This window comes from Melospiza georgiana, chromosome 3 (assembly GCF_028018845.1).
Source record: "Melospiza georgiana isolate bMelGeo1 chromosome 3, bMelGeo1.pri, whole genome shotgun sequence".
NCBI classification, from domain to species: Eukaryota; Metazoa; Chordata; class Aves; order Passeriformes; family Passerellidae; genus Melospiza; species Melospiza georgiana.
In genome coordinates this window covers 81665225-81681097 of record NC_080432.1, presented here as the reverse complement: position 1 = coordinate 81681097, position 15873 = coordinate 81665225, and the positions used below count along the sequence as shown (strand labels likewise).

Below are 15873 nucleotides of genomic sequence, written 5' to 3'. Positions count from 1 at the left end.
AAAAACATGTAGACATTAAAGACTATACTCAGACCACTTGCTTTATGCACCCAGCACAGACATTTTAGTGCCTAAAAAGTGACAAGCTTTCAGTGACCCATTTTGCTACTAAAAGGCTTTATAAGTGTGGGATTCACATTTTCTGAACAGAGAAAGAGAGATAATTCTCTCTCTCAGGCTTTTTCCTGGAGAAGCACAGAAGGAAAACGATTTTTATCTCTGCTTGCTGCTCCTGGTGTTTTGCACATGTGGAATGTGTGGGAAGATTGTTTACCTGAAGGAATTTTGTAACTGGATTCTGGTGAAGATTGCTTATGTTAATTAGCCTATCAGGTCCAAGCTGTGTGGACTATTGGTCTGCAAACAGTCATGAGTTTTTTCAGTTAGTAGTAAGTATGATTAGTATAGTATAGTATTTCTCTTTAATATAGTTGTAATGTACTATAGTATAGTTTTAATAACGTGAGTGTTCAGCATTCCGAAAAAAAAACCCCAAAAAACCCAAACTAGATATAAAAGGCACTGCAAAGAGTAGCCAGTCTATGATTTAAAGCAATTAAACTAGGAGTCTAAGCTTTTTACACAACCTTTACATGTTTTGCCATCTAATGAAGGGAGTCTGAACCACTCTCCTGCCTCTCAGAGGCACTATGCACATGGTATGCACATGGATCATTTGGCAAGCACCGGTTCACTCAGGATTCCCAGTGCTGAGTCCTATTTGGCAAACAGACATTGGCTCGACATGACAAGCAGAGTGGTAATAATATGTTTTTCTAGTTTTACAGTGCTCAGCCCCACAGATGAGCTTGTGGTTTCAAGTTCCTAGGAAAGTACTGTAACTGCTGATGGCTGTATGCATGCAGTAAGAACTACTGAATTGCAACAAAATCAATATTTTGGCCAGGATGAGAGACTAAACAAAAATCAGGTGGATGTTTTTAGCCCAATAATGAGAATATTCCCTTAGAGAAACGGTGCACGCTTAGAATTTTATGTGATAACATTTAAGTGCAAGTCTGGGCAGCACAAAAATGTGGCAGCAGTCTTGCAAGAGGTGTTAGAAGGGAAGACTCCTACTTCTATGGAAGCTACTATCCATAGATGCAAGGGAAGAAGAAGATAAGCAAGGGATAGCAAAGGTAAAAAACCCAACCTTTCATAGAACAGTTTCTAAAATCTTGAATGAATAATTTAAAGTGAATTGACTGAAAAAGTTACTAGAAATACTAAAACAAAAACTGGTTTTGGAGGTCAGTTCTAGTTGATAGGAAAAATAGTGAGGATGTTGGTTATTCTATTCCTTGCTACTTTGGGGCATGTGTAATGCAGAAAGTGTCATGGCTACAGGAACCAAACTTTATTCAACTTCACAGTCATCTTTACAGTCTCCAGGACCTCTGCGCTCCTCTGTGATACAAACATCTTCAGACTGATTCAAGGAGGGGAACTCCAATAACACAGAAGCCTCTTCATGCCTTTACCAAAGTCCTCACATACATATTAAGAGACTGGCATTTCTGCTGCTACCTCTTCCAGCAGTTTTTTGTGTTCTTTTTTAAAAAATTTCTTCCCTATTTCTCTTTTTTATACTGTTTTAAAAGCCTGGCTTCACCAGGTAAGACTGTATATTTTGCAAAACTGTTGAGTCATGTACTAGAAAAGAAATTAAACCCATTGCAACTGAAAGCTTAAAAAGCAGGCTAGTTTTTAGAGCAGTAGAAACTAACATTGGCACTACACTTGTCTCTCTCCTATAATGGAAATTTCAAATGAAAGTCAAAACAAGAAAAAGAAACTACATTTCCTTTTTACCTCCTTTCTTCTTGGCAGTACATCTGTTTCCTCATCAGGGAAGCAGATTCAGACACTAGCAAGATCTGCAGCACTTGTCCTGACACCCTCAATTAACAAAATCTTTCCTCAAATAGTAGAATTATAGCCACTACCATTACTATTCTCATCCATCCTACTTTGTGTGACAAAATGCAAAGGGAATAAACAATTCTGCAAGAGGAAAAAAAGCCATAATACTTTGAATTTTCAGTAGACTGTTTTCCTTCTTTTACATTGTTTAAAATGCTTAAAATGTTTTTGCTGATGGATTTTTGTTATGTTGTTGTTATAGAAGTATTGAAGAATAATATATCTGTATTTTAAATCCTATCCTGAACAGGTAATATTGTCAAATAAGAGTCATATCAACACTTACAATTTTGGGAGAATTATTTTCTCAAAATCAACATAACACAGGATCAGTATGACACTTTCTGATCTCCCATACTGGTAAATTAATCCCTAAACACACTTTCAGTTTATTGATATTCCACAGCCTGAAGAGCATGAGAAAAAGCTAGAATTATATTTGAGCACCAATAGATGTAAAATGGATGTAAAAATATAAGTAGCACATTCTAAGAAGTTTAGGCTATAAATATACTTACCATAATGAGCAACTTCTGGTGACTCAGTCATTTGCAGAATCATTTCTGTCACCAGTTCCTCAGGAATACTTTGTCCTTCACAAAGCAATTTTTGACACTAGGGTAAAATGCAAAACATAGTCTTTTATACTAAGTGTTTGTTAAAAATGTGACAAAACTTACTAGAAGATTAGACCTTTACCTGAAGTCCATTTTCTGATCCTTGTTGAATATTCGTTTTAATTACTTCTGAGGCTAAGGAAGCATATCAAAGATAAGAAAAATAATTAATACCAAATATTTTCTAAACAGACTTGTACCTGCAGATTTATACGTACATACACATACACAGGAGGATGCCTGTGTGCTCCAAGTACCCAGACTATTTTGAATGAGAAGCCATTACACTCAGGGCCATTATTATACTTTGCCCATCCAGAACCTGGTGCCTTATGGTAAGGACTGGGTAAGTGTTTCTTCCTACAATTTAACCTGTATATACTACACAAAAATGCACAACAGCAGTTTTGCAGGATTATCTGAACTACTTATTTAAATTCAATCAGTCTTACTGTCTTTTACTCCAGAGATGAATATTTGAGTTCAATCACTCTTTAAATTTAAAAACCAAGATTTAGAAGAACTCTTTAGACACACAAAATCACCTTCTTTAAGAAAAGTGACATCCATCAAATTCAAAGACTGCCCTATGTCTCTGTGGATAGTGACATCATATTAGAATGACCCTAGAAGTCTTTCACAATTCTGTATGAATTAAATAATCAGACATTTTATAGAAGTTTTCAAGAATGACTCTTATAGCTACGTTTAAATTACTAATAAACCAGGCCAGGGAAAGGTCCTGAAGCCAGGTGACCCATGACTATATAGCCCTAATCTTTCTTCTCAAAACACAGTGGCTGTTTTCCAACTGCTCCTACTAGGTTGCACATCCTACCTTTCATACTATGGGTAGACGTTCAGGAGTACAATATTTGCCGTGGGCCAAAACTGAGACAGGGAGTGTACTAATTAACAATACAGGCAACTGAAAATCAGCAATCTGTGTGCACCCTGGCCCTGTTTTATTTATGAGTATTGACCAATTCACTGGATAAATGACTAGAAAGTATTGTATCATTAATAAGATTGCAAACACCTTTCCTATCCAATAATTTTCTGTCGGTTTATTTTTAACTCAGCACAGGACAGATGTTGATACTACGGAGTAAATTCGGTGAAGGACACCAAAGCCATCAGAAGAATGAACAGCCTAGGAGGGGCCAAAAGAACTGACCTTGTCCAGCCTGGAGGAAACCATACAGCTCTTACTGCTATCTAAAACTACTTATTGGGAGGTCACAAAGACACACCCATGGTCACCACAGAGCACAGTTAGGACAGGAGGAAACAGACACCAATAGGAACATGATAAGTTCAAATAGGGTAAATAGGAAGCAACTTTTCATCAAGAAGGCCGTCAAACATTGCAAAGTGTTTCTCTGGGAGGAGGTGGAGTCTCCATCCTTGGAGATAGTCCAGATTGAACTGAGCTGCCCTTTCTAGCTCACCCCGCTTTGAGAGGAATGTTTGACTCAGTCACCTCTGGAGGTCCTTTCTGAATGAAATTATTCATGTTTATGTATGCTGAATTTATTTGTTTCTTCCTTTTTTGATGTAGAAAATGAAAAAAATTTACTAGCATAAGTAACAGTAAGTGTGTACACATGTGTGCGTTCACTAGCTAAAAGAAGATTAAAAGAAATATCATGAACAATATAAGAGAAGAGTAATTCCCTGAATCAGAAATAAGGCTTAAAAGCACAGTAACTGAGATTTAGATTGGTTGCTAAGAAAAACTTTCTAATGGCAAAGAGAGTGTTACAGAGATAGACTGTCTAGAAATCTTTTAAAACAAATTTGATGAACATTTGTCAGTACTGATTTAAATACATTCAAACAGAGTGGACTGGCTTAAGTACATTCCTTAAGAAGTACATTCCTTAAGAAGAAGTGCCTTCTGATTTTGGCCTGATCTATGTTTTGGACCAGGTATTAATTTTTTTTTCTTGCTATACAATACTATGACATAAAAATTCTATATATACCTCAGTCAAAAAAGCACTTCATTAAAAGTGATTTTTACCATGTTACAATTCTTAATCTTCAAAAGTAAAGGCACTTCATTTGATAAATAACTGTTTCCTGGAGTCTATCCCCTTGTATTGGACACTGCACAAAAAGAAAGGAAAGAGCCTCCTATTTTTTCATGGTCTGCTCCTGGAAAATGTCTGTACTCTATGGAGTTGAATAAGTTGCCTCCATGTGAACAAAAGGGGTCACAGGAACCCCCTTACAGGACTGGGAATAGAATTTATGATTAAAAAAAACAAAACACAGTGATTTTTCTAAGCCTTTCAATAACTGAAAGACTGTGAACAGTAATTTTATTTCTGGTAAAATGATTACTTGGTCTTATCAGAAGTGTTTGCTGCAATCAGAAACATGTCCTTTGAATTACAGGGAACAGTGAGGGTATTCTAACCCAAAAGCTATTGTGGAGCCAAAGCAATGTTCCAAATATAGCACGTGTTTACCTTCTATGAAAATGCAGTTCCATCTCTGTGCTAGTTTGCTAGCCAATGTTTTCTTTCCAGAACCCTTAAAATGAAAAATACACTTTTAAAAGAAGGAACAAAACCAAACATATAAGACAATGAAGAATATATTTTCACATGATAAAAGCAATGAAAATCTACCATTGCGATTAGGGCCTCTGAGTTATGCATTGGGCAAACACAAAACACTCTTTTTAATATCATCCTCTACTTCATATTGCCTAGCATTGCTAATATGCTGCTACTTGTAGCTTATTATCTCCAAAGTCATTATACTGAGTTTGTTTCTGAGTACTCTGTCTAAAACTCAGCTATGATTTGACCACAAATTCCTATGAGGAATTCCTTAGGACTAAGATGTATTATCTTCAGCCTCAATGCAAATTATGATGGAAAGCTACTCAACCCTTTCTGAGAAGGATACAATGGGATAATATTTTTTTACTAAAACAACAAATGCTTAAAAATTGCCCTTGTTAGTCCACAAATCTGGTTAGATACTGACAAAATTTTTATTATTTACATGAATACAGAGGAAAACCGACATAACTGAGAGCTACAAGGCTTCCAAGAGTGATTAACTGAATGGGATTTTGCAAAACCCATCATCTTCAACCCTTTGGATTGTGCCCTTTTTTTAGAAGAGCACATAAGAAGACCTGTTTTGACAGTTTATTTGTCCTTGATAAATTTTGTGATAAAAAATAGCAAAACCCAACAAATAAATTACATTCTCAGTTAAGAGTGTATCAACGAACACTCCAGCCTACTCATACCTTACGCCTTACAGGTGTGATGAGAATATATGTATTTGGCTTTGCTTTAATGGCACTGTGGTTTTAATTTTAAAGATATATCTCAAGTAGGATAGGTACTCTGCACATCAGTCAGATATATAAAAAATATTATCATAAAAATAAACTATTTCATTCCCTGCTTTCCTGGTAAGGTCTATACAATTTTAATACCTTGTTATATTGATGTCAAGCATCTAATGAAGGCACTGGTTGAGAATATGTGAAATTTTTGTACTGTCCTTCAATGAGCATTTTATGGTATTTTGGTCTATGAAACATAAAGTTACCTCTGTCATGCAAGGTTAAAATTTTGATGTTCATTCAAAACCAGATGAGTTAGTTCACTGTAGTTTTCTGTTGAGCTGAGTGCACTCTTACAAGTGCATAAGACACATTATAAGGCAAACTTGTAACAAAAAAAAGAACTCTCTTCAGCAAACTGAGGCAATAATATAAACTCACATTTGGGAAAAAAAAAGAAATCTGAAATGTTTAGGCTTACAAAACGCCAAATGTTTCTAAGTTAAGGAGGCCACAAATTAGTTGAGAAAAAGACAGACCTTGAATTATAGTTAAAAGGTAGTACAGATCCTTTTATCAGGACACCTTGGTGGATTTTGAATGTTTCCAAATATATAGGATAGAATTTGGTCAAAGTTTTAATATTAAGATCTGTAATATCTCATTGCATGCCTGTAAGTCAGTACATTACCCTGAAGGCTACTTTACACCAATTTATGTCTCTAATATATCAAGTTTATTAAAAAAATAAAACATTTTAATAGCATTGTTCTGGTTTTGGCTGGGGTAGAGTTAACTTTCTTCACAGTAGCTAGTGTTTTGGATTTGTGCTGAAAGGAAGTGTTGCTAATACAGAGGTGTTTCTGTTAGTGCTGAGCAGGGCTTAAACAGAGCCATGGCCTTTCCTGCTTTCCATCCTGCTCTGCTGGTGAGGAAAATGAGGGTGGATGGAAGCTGGGAGGGAACACAGCTGGGACAGATGACACTGTCTGACTGACACTCAAGGATATTCCAAAGCACATGGTGTCATGCTCAGCATATAAAGCTGGGAAAGAGAAGGAAAGGGAAGTACTTTTGGAGTGATATCATTTGTCTTCCCAAGTCACCACAAAACATGATGCAGCCCTTGTTCCTGGGGATGGCTGAACATCTGCCTGCCCCTAGGAAATGGTGAATTAATTCCTTATTTTGATTTGCTCATGTGCATGGCTTTTGCCAACCCATGTATTTTATCCCTTTTACCTTTCTGATTCTCTGTCCCACCCCACCAGGGTGAGTGAGCGAGCAAAAGGCTGTGTGGGGTTTACTTGCTGGCTGGGGTTAAACCACCACAAAAATAAAACCAATCCATTTTACCAATGTCAAAAGAGAAGAAACGTTTTGAGCAATGAGTAACTTTTAAGTACAGTAATAACATTTTTAATCACAATTGACTGAAGGCAAAAACTGGTCTCATTTAATAAGACCTAAATTTTTACCATCCTCTGCGGGATTTGAAGAGTGGCAAAATCCAAAAAGCAGGTATTTGACTCTTTTGGTAGTACTGGTAAACTAATGTTTTGAAGGGAAAAGTAAAATTGTGAGCAGAATATCTGACAAAAACACATCTATCAGATATCTTACTGGCTTTCCAAAGACAATAAAGCAAGTGGGCTTGGACAACAGAAAACATCTTTCAGCTTCATCTTCATCAAAGATGTCTGTCAAGGGCTGAGCTTGTTTTTCCTCTTGTGAAGCCATGTGTTTTCTAAGGCTAGAAGGAAAAAAAAGAATTTGTAATAAAGTACAGTAGTTACATGTGCGTACAATGGCCTTAAAATGGAAGTGAATTACAAGTTAAATGGATTTGTAAAAGAGAAAGCTTTTATAAGAAAAAGCATTTATAGAACACACACAATGCACCCATCAAATGAGAGAAAATCCATTTATGAAAAAGAAAGCACTGTTGGAACAACCTGTTGATGACTTCTTCATGAGTCTCATATTGGCTGTTGCTCTTTTTTAGGTTTTTGTTGATTTTAATTTCCTGCTCCAATTACCACACAATTGTGACTTCTCTCTAGTCCCTGAAAGGGGCCATGGGCCTGCCAAGACCTTTGGGTTTGTGCATCAGACACAGAAGGGCCCTCCCATGGTCAGTGGAACTGCTCTCTGTGTTCACACAGGCAGGTACACAAATAAGGCTCTGCAGAATTAAATCACAGCTCTTGATCTCTTCCACCATCCTCTTCACAAATCCCAGCTCTTCCAGGAATGCAGGCAGTAGCAAGTCCAGTGCTGCCCAACAAATTAAAACCTAAACAAATTACTAATTAAGATAAGCTGGAGGAAAATTTGCATGGACCTTTCAAACAAAAATGGAGGCCAAAACCTGAGGAGCTTGCTGAAGTTTGTTTGAAAGAGTCACAACTAACCCCGCAGTCATTAGAGGGCCACTTCAGAGTCATAGCCCCAGCAAAACCCACATGCAACCACCCACCCAACCCCGCACAGCCCAACACAACTCCTGTCAGTTTTAAACTAAATTTAAAAATTCAACTAAAAAACTCTACTTCAGCATGAGAATCTGAAAAAGTTTGTCTTGAAACATCAAACACAAATGTTCAGATGCTCTTGCACTAAACATTTTAATATTAAAAAAAGGAAAAAGCCACACATGCGAACCAGCTCCCCATTGCCCCCACAGAAACTCACTGGACGAGCTTTACCTGCCGTGCCCAGCAGCCTCGCTCCCTCCCAAACCTTCACAAGGGCCAATTTCCTAATTCACAAAATCCACCACAACCAAAGCAAAGAATTAAACCAGACACACACACACCCACACCCCCACACCCACACCCTTCTACGCACACCCAGGACCATGTCCCGGTAGGAGCCCCCTTCCCGGTGGGAGCCCCGTCGTGCGCGCCCCCGCTGCCGCCACCGCCCTGCGCGCCCCCGTTGCCCGGGCAACGGTCGCGCCCCGCCCCCTGCGGGAGGGAGCGGCAGAGGCCCCGCCCCACACGGGGCGTGGGCGGGGCTGCGGAGCTGTTCCTGGTGCTGACCGTGCTCACCCCGCGGGGAGCGGTTCCCGGCGGGAGCAGCGAGTGCGGATGCAGTACCGCCGCTGCCGCCTCGCCTGCCCCGGTGCCCCGCCGCTGCCGCCGCAGCCGCCGCGCCCGGAGCCGGCGTTGCCGAGAGGCTCCGCGTGACGCGGCTCCGCGTGACGCGGCTCCGCGACGCAGGCGCGCTCTCGCGGCCCCCTGTGGGCGCGCCTGCGCATTGGCGTGCCGGCACTTCCGGGTTCGCTCGGTGCCGGCGGTGGTTCCCCGCTCAGCCCGGAGCGTTCCTCCCCCGGCTCCGGCTGTTCCCGGCGTGTTCCCGGGCGGCCCCCGCCGCTCTCGCCCCCACCATGCCGGTGGCGGCCGCCGCCCCCCTGATCAGCTCCGTGCAGAAGCTGGTGCTGTACGAGACCAGGGCTGTAAGTAGCGTCCCCCCTGCCGCCGCCGCAGGTCCCGGGGCTGCGGCCGCCGCACAGCGCGGGGGGATGTCCCGCCCCCCCAGCGTGTTAGCTCGGCCCTGCTCGGAGCTGCTGCCTCGGCTGGGTTGCAGCTTGTCAAAAACTACCCCTTACCTTTCTCTTCGTGTGTTGGGATCTGGTTCTTTTTGGTCACACACTCAAAGCATCCCAAGAACTGAGAAGAATAAGGTTTTAAAGTTCTTGTTTTCGCTGTGTCTCCGCCTCGTGCCTGTAGCGGAGCAGTGGCCTCTGAGGGGCCGGACAGCGCAGGGCCCTGCGGTGCGAGCGCTGCCGAGGGGGAACGAGGGTTGGGCCCCTGCTTGTTGTGTCCTGGGGCTGCTGTCACACTGCCAGGGGAACACGGCTCCCCCCAGTTAGAACTGGACAGCTGAAGGTGTCCGGAATTAATATTTTAATTAAGAATTGGTTACTACCTGCACTGACCTGTTTGCTGTATATTACCCGCTTCAGTGCTCATTGTCCGAATGACTGGTGAAACAGTTTCCACAGTGTTCAGTCTGACCTCTGGAAGTAAGCTCTTGAAGATTTTCAGCATTCCTTATGTCCTGTTGCAGAAACTATAGGCATGTGTTGTTCACAGTATTTTTGTCACGGGCAAAGTGGATTGGAGGTTGAAGTGGTAATTGCTGCTTTAGCCATGTGATGAGCACAGTGTGAGTCAGAAGCCAATTCTTGGTGTAAATACCACGTGTATTTACCATTCCTTAGCTCCCAATCAAATTTCTTTGTGTTTCGTAGTATGTTGGTTTCTTCACTTAAGGTAGTTTTTAAAAGGTTTATGTACCATGGCTCTACATGCAAGTTAGGCCTAGTTTCAAATTCAGATGTTACCTGTACTGATAAAAGAAAGATAATTTATACACTGAAGCCCCTTGGAAACTTTCCAAAATGTCACAGATGCAAGAATGATCTTAGTATGAACAGTGATCTGACTTCCAGCTTTGCTTCTGTCAGAAGCAGATTTGTGCTTTTGTTGTAATTCCCCACTGAACAGCCTATGAAACAGAGACAGATCAAAGTATGCAGAGTTATTTTTACAAGTAAATTTTAAAAATAAAGGTTGCACTCCAGAAAGTCATTCCAAAGTGTTACTTTTTACATAGGCCTAAATGAATTTTGAAAGCTACCTGATTTATCTTTCTCAATGTGGCTGGTAAAGGCTATTTTTTCTTCTATTTTCAGCTAAATTATTGTTATGTGTGAGTAGGGCACAGGGCAAATGTGATTTCTGAATCAAGTCCTGTATTACTCACTTTAGTTTTTCTTGGCTCACAACTCATGCTACATCTCAGTTAGCTGAGATTTGGCTTCCAGTGACTGGCATGTGTGGGTACCTGGCCTGCTTCTCTCTGCTGCTGAGAGACAACGTGCTGTGAGCAGGGCAGATATTGTGCTTTGGATTCTGTCAGCTATCTGCTGTTCTCTGGGCCTCTCCAGCTGATGCTGTTATTTCAGGATCACAGGCTTTTACATCTGGCCGGGGTAGCTCTGCCCGAATGGATGGGTTTGTTGTCCATGATGTGCTTTGTTCAGATTCAGTGAGGGGCAGGTCCAGCAGTCCTGATCACTCCAGGAGGCAAGATGGTTTTCATCAGCTGTGAAAGGCAATGGTTTGTGGATGAGCACGTGCTGTTTGAAATATCTCAGCTGAGCAAGGGCATTTCAAGCTGATATTTCATTAACTTCTTATGAGTAATGAAAATGGAACTTTTTCCCTGTGTAAGGTCTTGTTCTTGCTTTTAAAAAGTACAAATTGAAGCATTTTGTGGTTTGATATTCAAATTCTAGTGATTTTTTCAGAAGAAAAAATGCAGTAGGAGTCATTTTGGTATGATTATTTGAAAATACTTACTGCACTTAAAAAATGCCTGGACTAAGGGGTGTTAGAAGGGACTTCCAGAGAATACCAAGTTGAGCCCCCTCCTCAAAGCAGCTTCAACAAGCATATTGCTCAGGATTGTGTGCAGCTAAGTTTTGAATACCTTCAAATATATTGATTTTACAGCCTCTGCAGACCTTTGGCAAGAGTTTGTATCTCTTACCTACACTTTCCTGTTACATGGTTTTGGACAGCAGCAGGATGCTGCCAAAGCTTTCTGAAGGCCGAACAAACCTAAACCCAGTTCTCTCAGCACACCCTGTGCTCTGTCATGTGGATCATCTAGAGAGCTCTCTGCTGGAATCACTCTGCTGTATCAATGTCTGTCTTGTACTGGGGAGGCCAAAATTGGGCTTGTGGTTTGATCAGTCGCTGTTACAGCTCATCCAGTGTCATGTTGTGCTGCTGACAAACTTCTCCCCAAGGTGTCCCTCATGCCATCTCCTTTGCATAAGATCTCACAATCATGGAGTTGCCAGCTGTGACAGTCACTTGTACAGCATAAGCATCATCCAAAAATAAGAATGAACAGCTTTCTCCTGTTTCAGGTGCTTTTCTGGTTTCCCTAAGGCCATAGACTTGCTAGATCCAGCATGTGGGATTTGGAGTTGTGTCAGATACAGGCTAACCTGAGACTATATCCTAAGATTTCTGCTGCAAAGAAGGAATTATTTAAGTTGTCAGCAGTGGGAGAAACAATGATTTTTATTCTGGTCATTGAGCTTATTCCTGTAAAATCCCTGTGTTAAAGGAAGAGATGAAATGGATTAGGAAGTGGAAAAAGTGGAAATGGTTTACAGAGGTTTTCTTTATTTGGGTTTCTTTTTAGATAAAATACAATAGTATTAGTAAAGTCAAAGAAGATAGGCTCTGCTCTGGTGGTGTTGTTGGAGTAAATGAGAGACTGCAAGAGGTGAGGAGAACTGAATTCATGGCATCAATTGAATTAACAGAGAACAAAATTCTATATTTTCTATTAATGTTTATATTTAGGGTAGTTGCTGAAACCTACCTTTCCAGCTGATGCTTTGGGTCAATAAATGCCATGAAGGTGTTAACTGGAGCTCCTGCTTGTCCTAGGAAGTTGAAAGCTTGTTTAGAAGTAGTCAGAAAGATGAACTGAAGGTTTTATTCAGATCAATGCCAATTATCTTTCCTTTTATACAAATATTGATCACTGAAATGCACACCAGAGGGCACTAAAGATATTTGAGCTCTATGACTAATAAAAAACAAAAGACATTTTCCTCTCCTCTTCAGGAGAAAATGGAACTTTTGTGTTTTCCCCAGATGAAGCCCACCTGAAAGCTGTAGGTTAGTTCAATGAAATTATCCTTCCCCTGAGGCAATGTGACATTGAACAAGACAATTTGTGTTGTCTCTATAAAGTCATATCACTTGCCTATCTTTCAGGGTATTATGAGGCTTAATTAATAGTATTTTATTCTAGTCAGGTTTTTTACAGTCTTCATCTCCACAATATCCAAATGACTTGCACAAGCTTATTAAGTAAAGTGACTGGCATAATTACCTGTAGGTATTTCTGCCCTTTATTCACCAGAGAAAACTATGGGCATTTGTTTAATTTTAGATGTTTTTTATTCTAATAGTAACAGTATAAAGATTTTTGTATTAAAAACTCCAGGAGTTGCATATTTAATGTTGAAGTTGACTGTGGTCAATTTGGAGAAACTTCAATATGGAATATGATTTCACAGAAAAACCTATAGAATTTTTACTGAATTATGAAGTGCACTGATTTATATAGATGGGTATCTGACACATTCAAAAAATGTTGAAAGTAGCAAACAACCTTCTGGGCAGCCATTAGCTATCATAATTTTCTATCTGGAGGTGGCTGTGAAATGTGCTCTCTCTGGAACAGTTTCACTAGCAGAAGACAGCTCCTTTCAGCTGACTCTCCTATTCCCCTGTATTGGCGTTCCAGGAGTGGTGGTGATGTGGCAGAGCAGAGCATGGAATTGGGATGAGAGGAGGAATTTTGGGCAACTCAAGAAGTTTCTTTCTATCTTGACACTTAACTGTCTTGCCATACTGCTGGATTTATGGCTATAAAATAGGGAAACTTGATCTACAGATGTATGTGGGCTCTGAGAGCATTTATGAACAGGGCAGATAGCTGGTGGCATAGCAGTGATGAGAGCACCACAGGTTTTTAAGGGTATTTTGAAGGATATGTTTTCAGGCAGAGCAAAACTAAAGTTCAAAAGTGAATGCATCCCACTTGTTGTGAACGATGTACCTACAAATGGCTGCCTAAGTTCTGGCAACATGGATTTTATTTCTTTTGTTCTGTGTTGTTCTGGGTGTCATATGATAACTAGAGCAACAGGAGAGAGATACACATACAGATTTGGTTTTGGTATGAATCCACCTTTCTGGATGGTAGGCTTGTGAATAAATGATCACAAATTGGTGTATTTAAAGGTAATGATTTTATGGGAAAATAAAGGTATTTATTTTAATGTAAGAAAGGATGAATAAAAATAGGCACATTCTGTTACAGATTTTTATTTCTAAAACTGAGCTTGTTATGGCCCTAAAAACTAAATAAATATTATCCTCTGTTTAAAGTAGAAATTTACTTTGAGTATGAATGTACTGGACAAGGGGTGAAGAGAAAGTGAGTAACAAGAATAAGCTTATGAAGAAGGGATCAATCAGTGTTGAGGTAAAAATAAATATACTAACCGGTGAAATTACTCTGAATATTTTCAAGTTGCTCATGTCAAGGATAGTGCTGTGACTGGAATATGACAAATGGAATATTTAATCCATTCTGAAGTCCTGCATATAGGAAAGTAATTGCAAATTCAGGCAAATGACACAAAACACAGCCTAGACTTAGGAAGATGCTGTCAGATTAACCTGGTTGTATTGCACATTTTAATCTAAAAATTAGATAACCTTATGTATTTAAATCAAATCCTCTATTGAGATGCAGTGCCACAAGGAAAATCTCTGCTATGGAAGGAAGAAGCTTAGAAGAGAAATTAGTAGATAAATTAGTGTGGAGTGAATGAGGAATCATCTGATAGAGATGATTTTTTTTCAAGTAATGTTTTTAGGACTGATGTACTTAAGCATTTTCATTAATGTTATTAGCTCAAAACAGGGACCAGATCAGATTAGTCTTTTAAGGTATTGTAAATAATTAGGATAATCAGAGCACAATAAAGCAAGAAATTATGGTGATGATCCTCAGGAGCAGATAAAAGGAATAATTTGAAGTATAATGGTCTGCTATAAAAGTTCATGCACCTTACAGTAGATTACACACCAATGAAAGTTTACTGAGAGTTTATCAATTCAGAAGCAGTAGAGGAGAAGGAGGATCTGGGTGTTTTATCTGAAGGAGCGAGAGGGTTGAGCTGCTGCTGAACTACAGCTCTGAAAAAGAGAGATGTGGTTATTTGTGATATGGTCATTAATGAAAAATACTAATGTATCTCTAGAATAAAATCTTGTATGGTATATTGTACAGATTTACAGTCCATTTTCATCTAAGAAACAAGAATTCACGCAGGTATAGGTCCATTGATGGTCCAGTGAGGTGACATTCATGCTAGCAATGTCTTGAGAGGAGTAAAGGGACAGCAAGACTTCTTTAGTCTATTGAAGTGTGTGCTGGAAAGGCATCCAGTTACTTATTTTCCTGAAAGCATTCCAGCAGAAGAGATGCTAAAGAGCAAATAGGTATTTGGCTAAAGAAAAATGTTTAGATAGATAATTAATAGATTTAATTTAGAATTAGAAGGGAGAATCTGGAGGAATCCTTCAATGGAGTAGCAAGAGAAAAGTCACGTTTGGAAGCAAAAAGCTTTGGTTGCCTTGGCACAAAAGGGATTAATGGAGTTCTGTGGCTTATACAATGCAGAATGGGCACTCATTCCTACATGACCAGGGAGTGGTGCTTGGCAACATGTGTTCTTAAAATTTCTCCTGTTGAAGGATCTTCTTTTGAAGAGTTTCAACAGATTAAGGGAAGCAGATGGCTTTGCTTTTCCAGGTACCACTCTTTGTGCCTTATCATGTCTTCCTTTCTTCGTGTCATTCTGCCAGTTTCTATGAGAGATGAAAGACAGACACTTCCAGAATTACTCTAGGTCCTGTAGAAAGAAGGAGCAGAGTGGAGTTTTTACATTGAGGTGTAATTATACTATGATTCTATTTTAACTGTCAGTAAATTACGTACCTTTTCCCCAGGTCAAGTTTGTTTTGCCTGTAATGGTAAATGTTAGGGGCCATCTTTCTGTCCTGACCCATCACCTTTTCCATCTTATCTTCTGTGCCTGTCCTGTTGAGGAGGGGGAGTGAGAGAGCAGCTGTGTAGGGATCTGGAAGATGGCATGGTGAACCTGCTTCTCTCTGGGCTTTGTGTTTTTGGACACATCCATGGTCTCAACAGCTATCATTTGCAAGCTTTTTGTCTAAAATCATAACTGTTTTCTTAATGCTTTATGAAGATTTGAAAATTAACTGTATTAGTGCACTGCCTATTTTTCAACTTGTAGTGTATTTTTGCACTTTTTCCCTCTGTGGATTAAGGTCTTTGTAGCTTTTTAACTGAGGATTGAAAAAGTTTTTTGCTGTG

The 15873-nt window shown here is 39.8% G+C and overlaps 2 protein-coding genes across 7 annotated transcripts in view; one reads left to right on the top strand and one right to left on the bottom strand.

Moving 5' to 3' along the window:
* AK9 (adenylate kinase 9) overlaps positions 1 to 8965 on the bottom strand; it is a 59124-nt gene extending 50159 nt beyond the window's left edge. For 3 of the 6 annotated variants that reach the window (XM_058021387.1, XM_058021390.1, XM_058021389.1), the window contains exons 1-5: positions 8913 to 8962; positions 7483 to 7606; positions 5021 to 5084; positions 2626 to 2678; positions 2445 to 2541 (exon numbers count right to left, since the gene is read on the bottom strand). In XM_058021387.1, coding sequence (XP_057877370.1) covers positions 2445 to 2541; positions 2626 to 2678; positions 5021 to 5084; positions 7483 to 7599 — 331 coding nt within the window. In that variant the 5' untranslated portion in view covers positions 7600 to 7606; positions 8913 to 8962. Of the gene's footprint in view, positions 1 to 2444; positions 2542 to 2625; positions 2679 to 5020; positions 5085 to 7482; positions 7613 to 7814; positions 8723 to 8912 lie in introns of those variants that run through there. The other 3 variants (XM_058021392.1, XM_058021393.1, XM_058021391.1) reach the window with 2 other exon arrangements.
* A 188-nt stretch (positions 8966 to 9153) lies between these two features.
* FIG4 (FIG4 phosphoinositide 5-phosphatase) overlaps positions 9154 to 15873 on the top strand; it is a 50681-nt gene continuing 43961 nt past the window's right edge. The window contains exon 1 of the mRNA XM_058021394.1: positions 9154 to 9319. Coding sequence (XP_057877377.1) covers positions 9251 to 9319 — 69 coding nt within the window. The 5' untranslated portion in view covers positions 9154 to 9250. The remainder of the gene's footprint in view (positions 9320 to 15873) is intronic.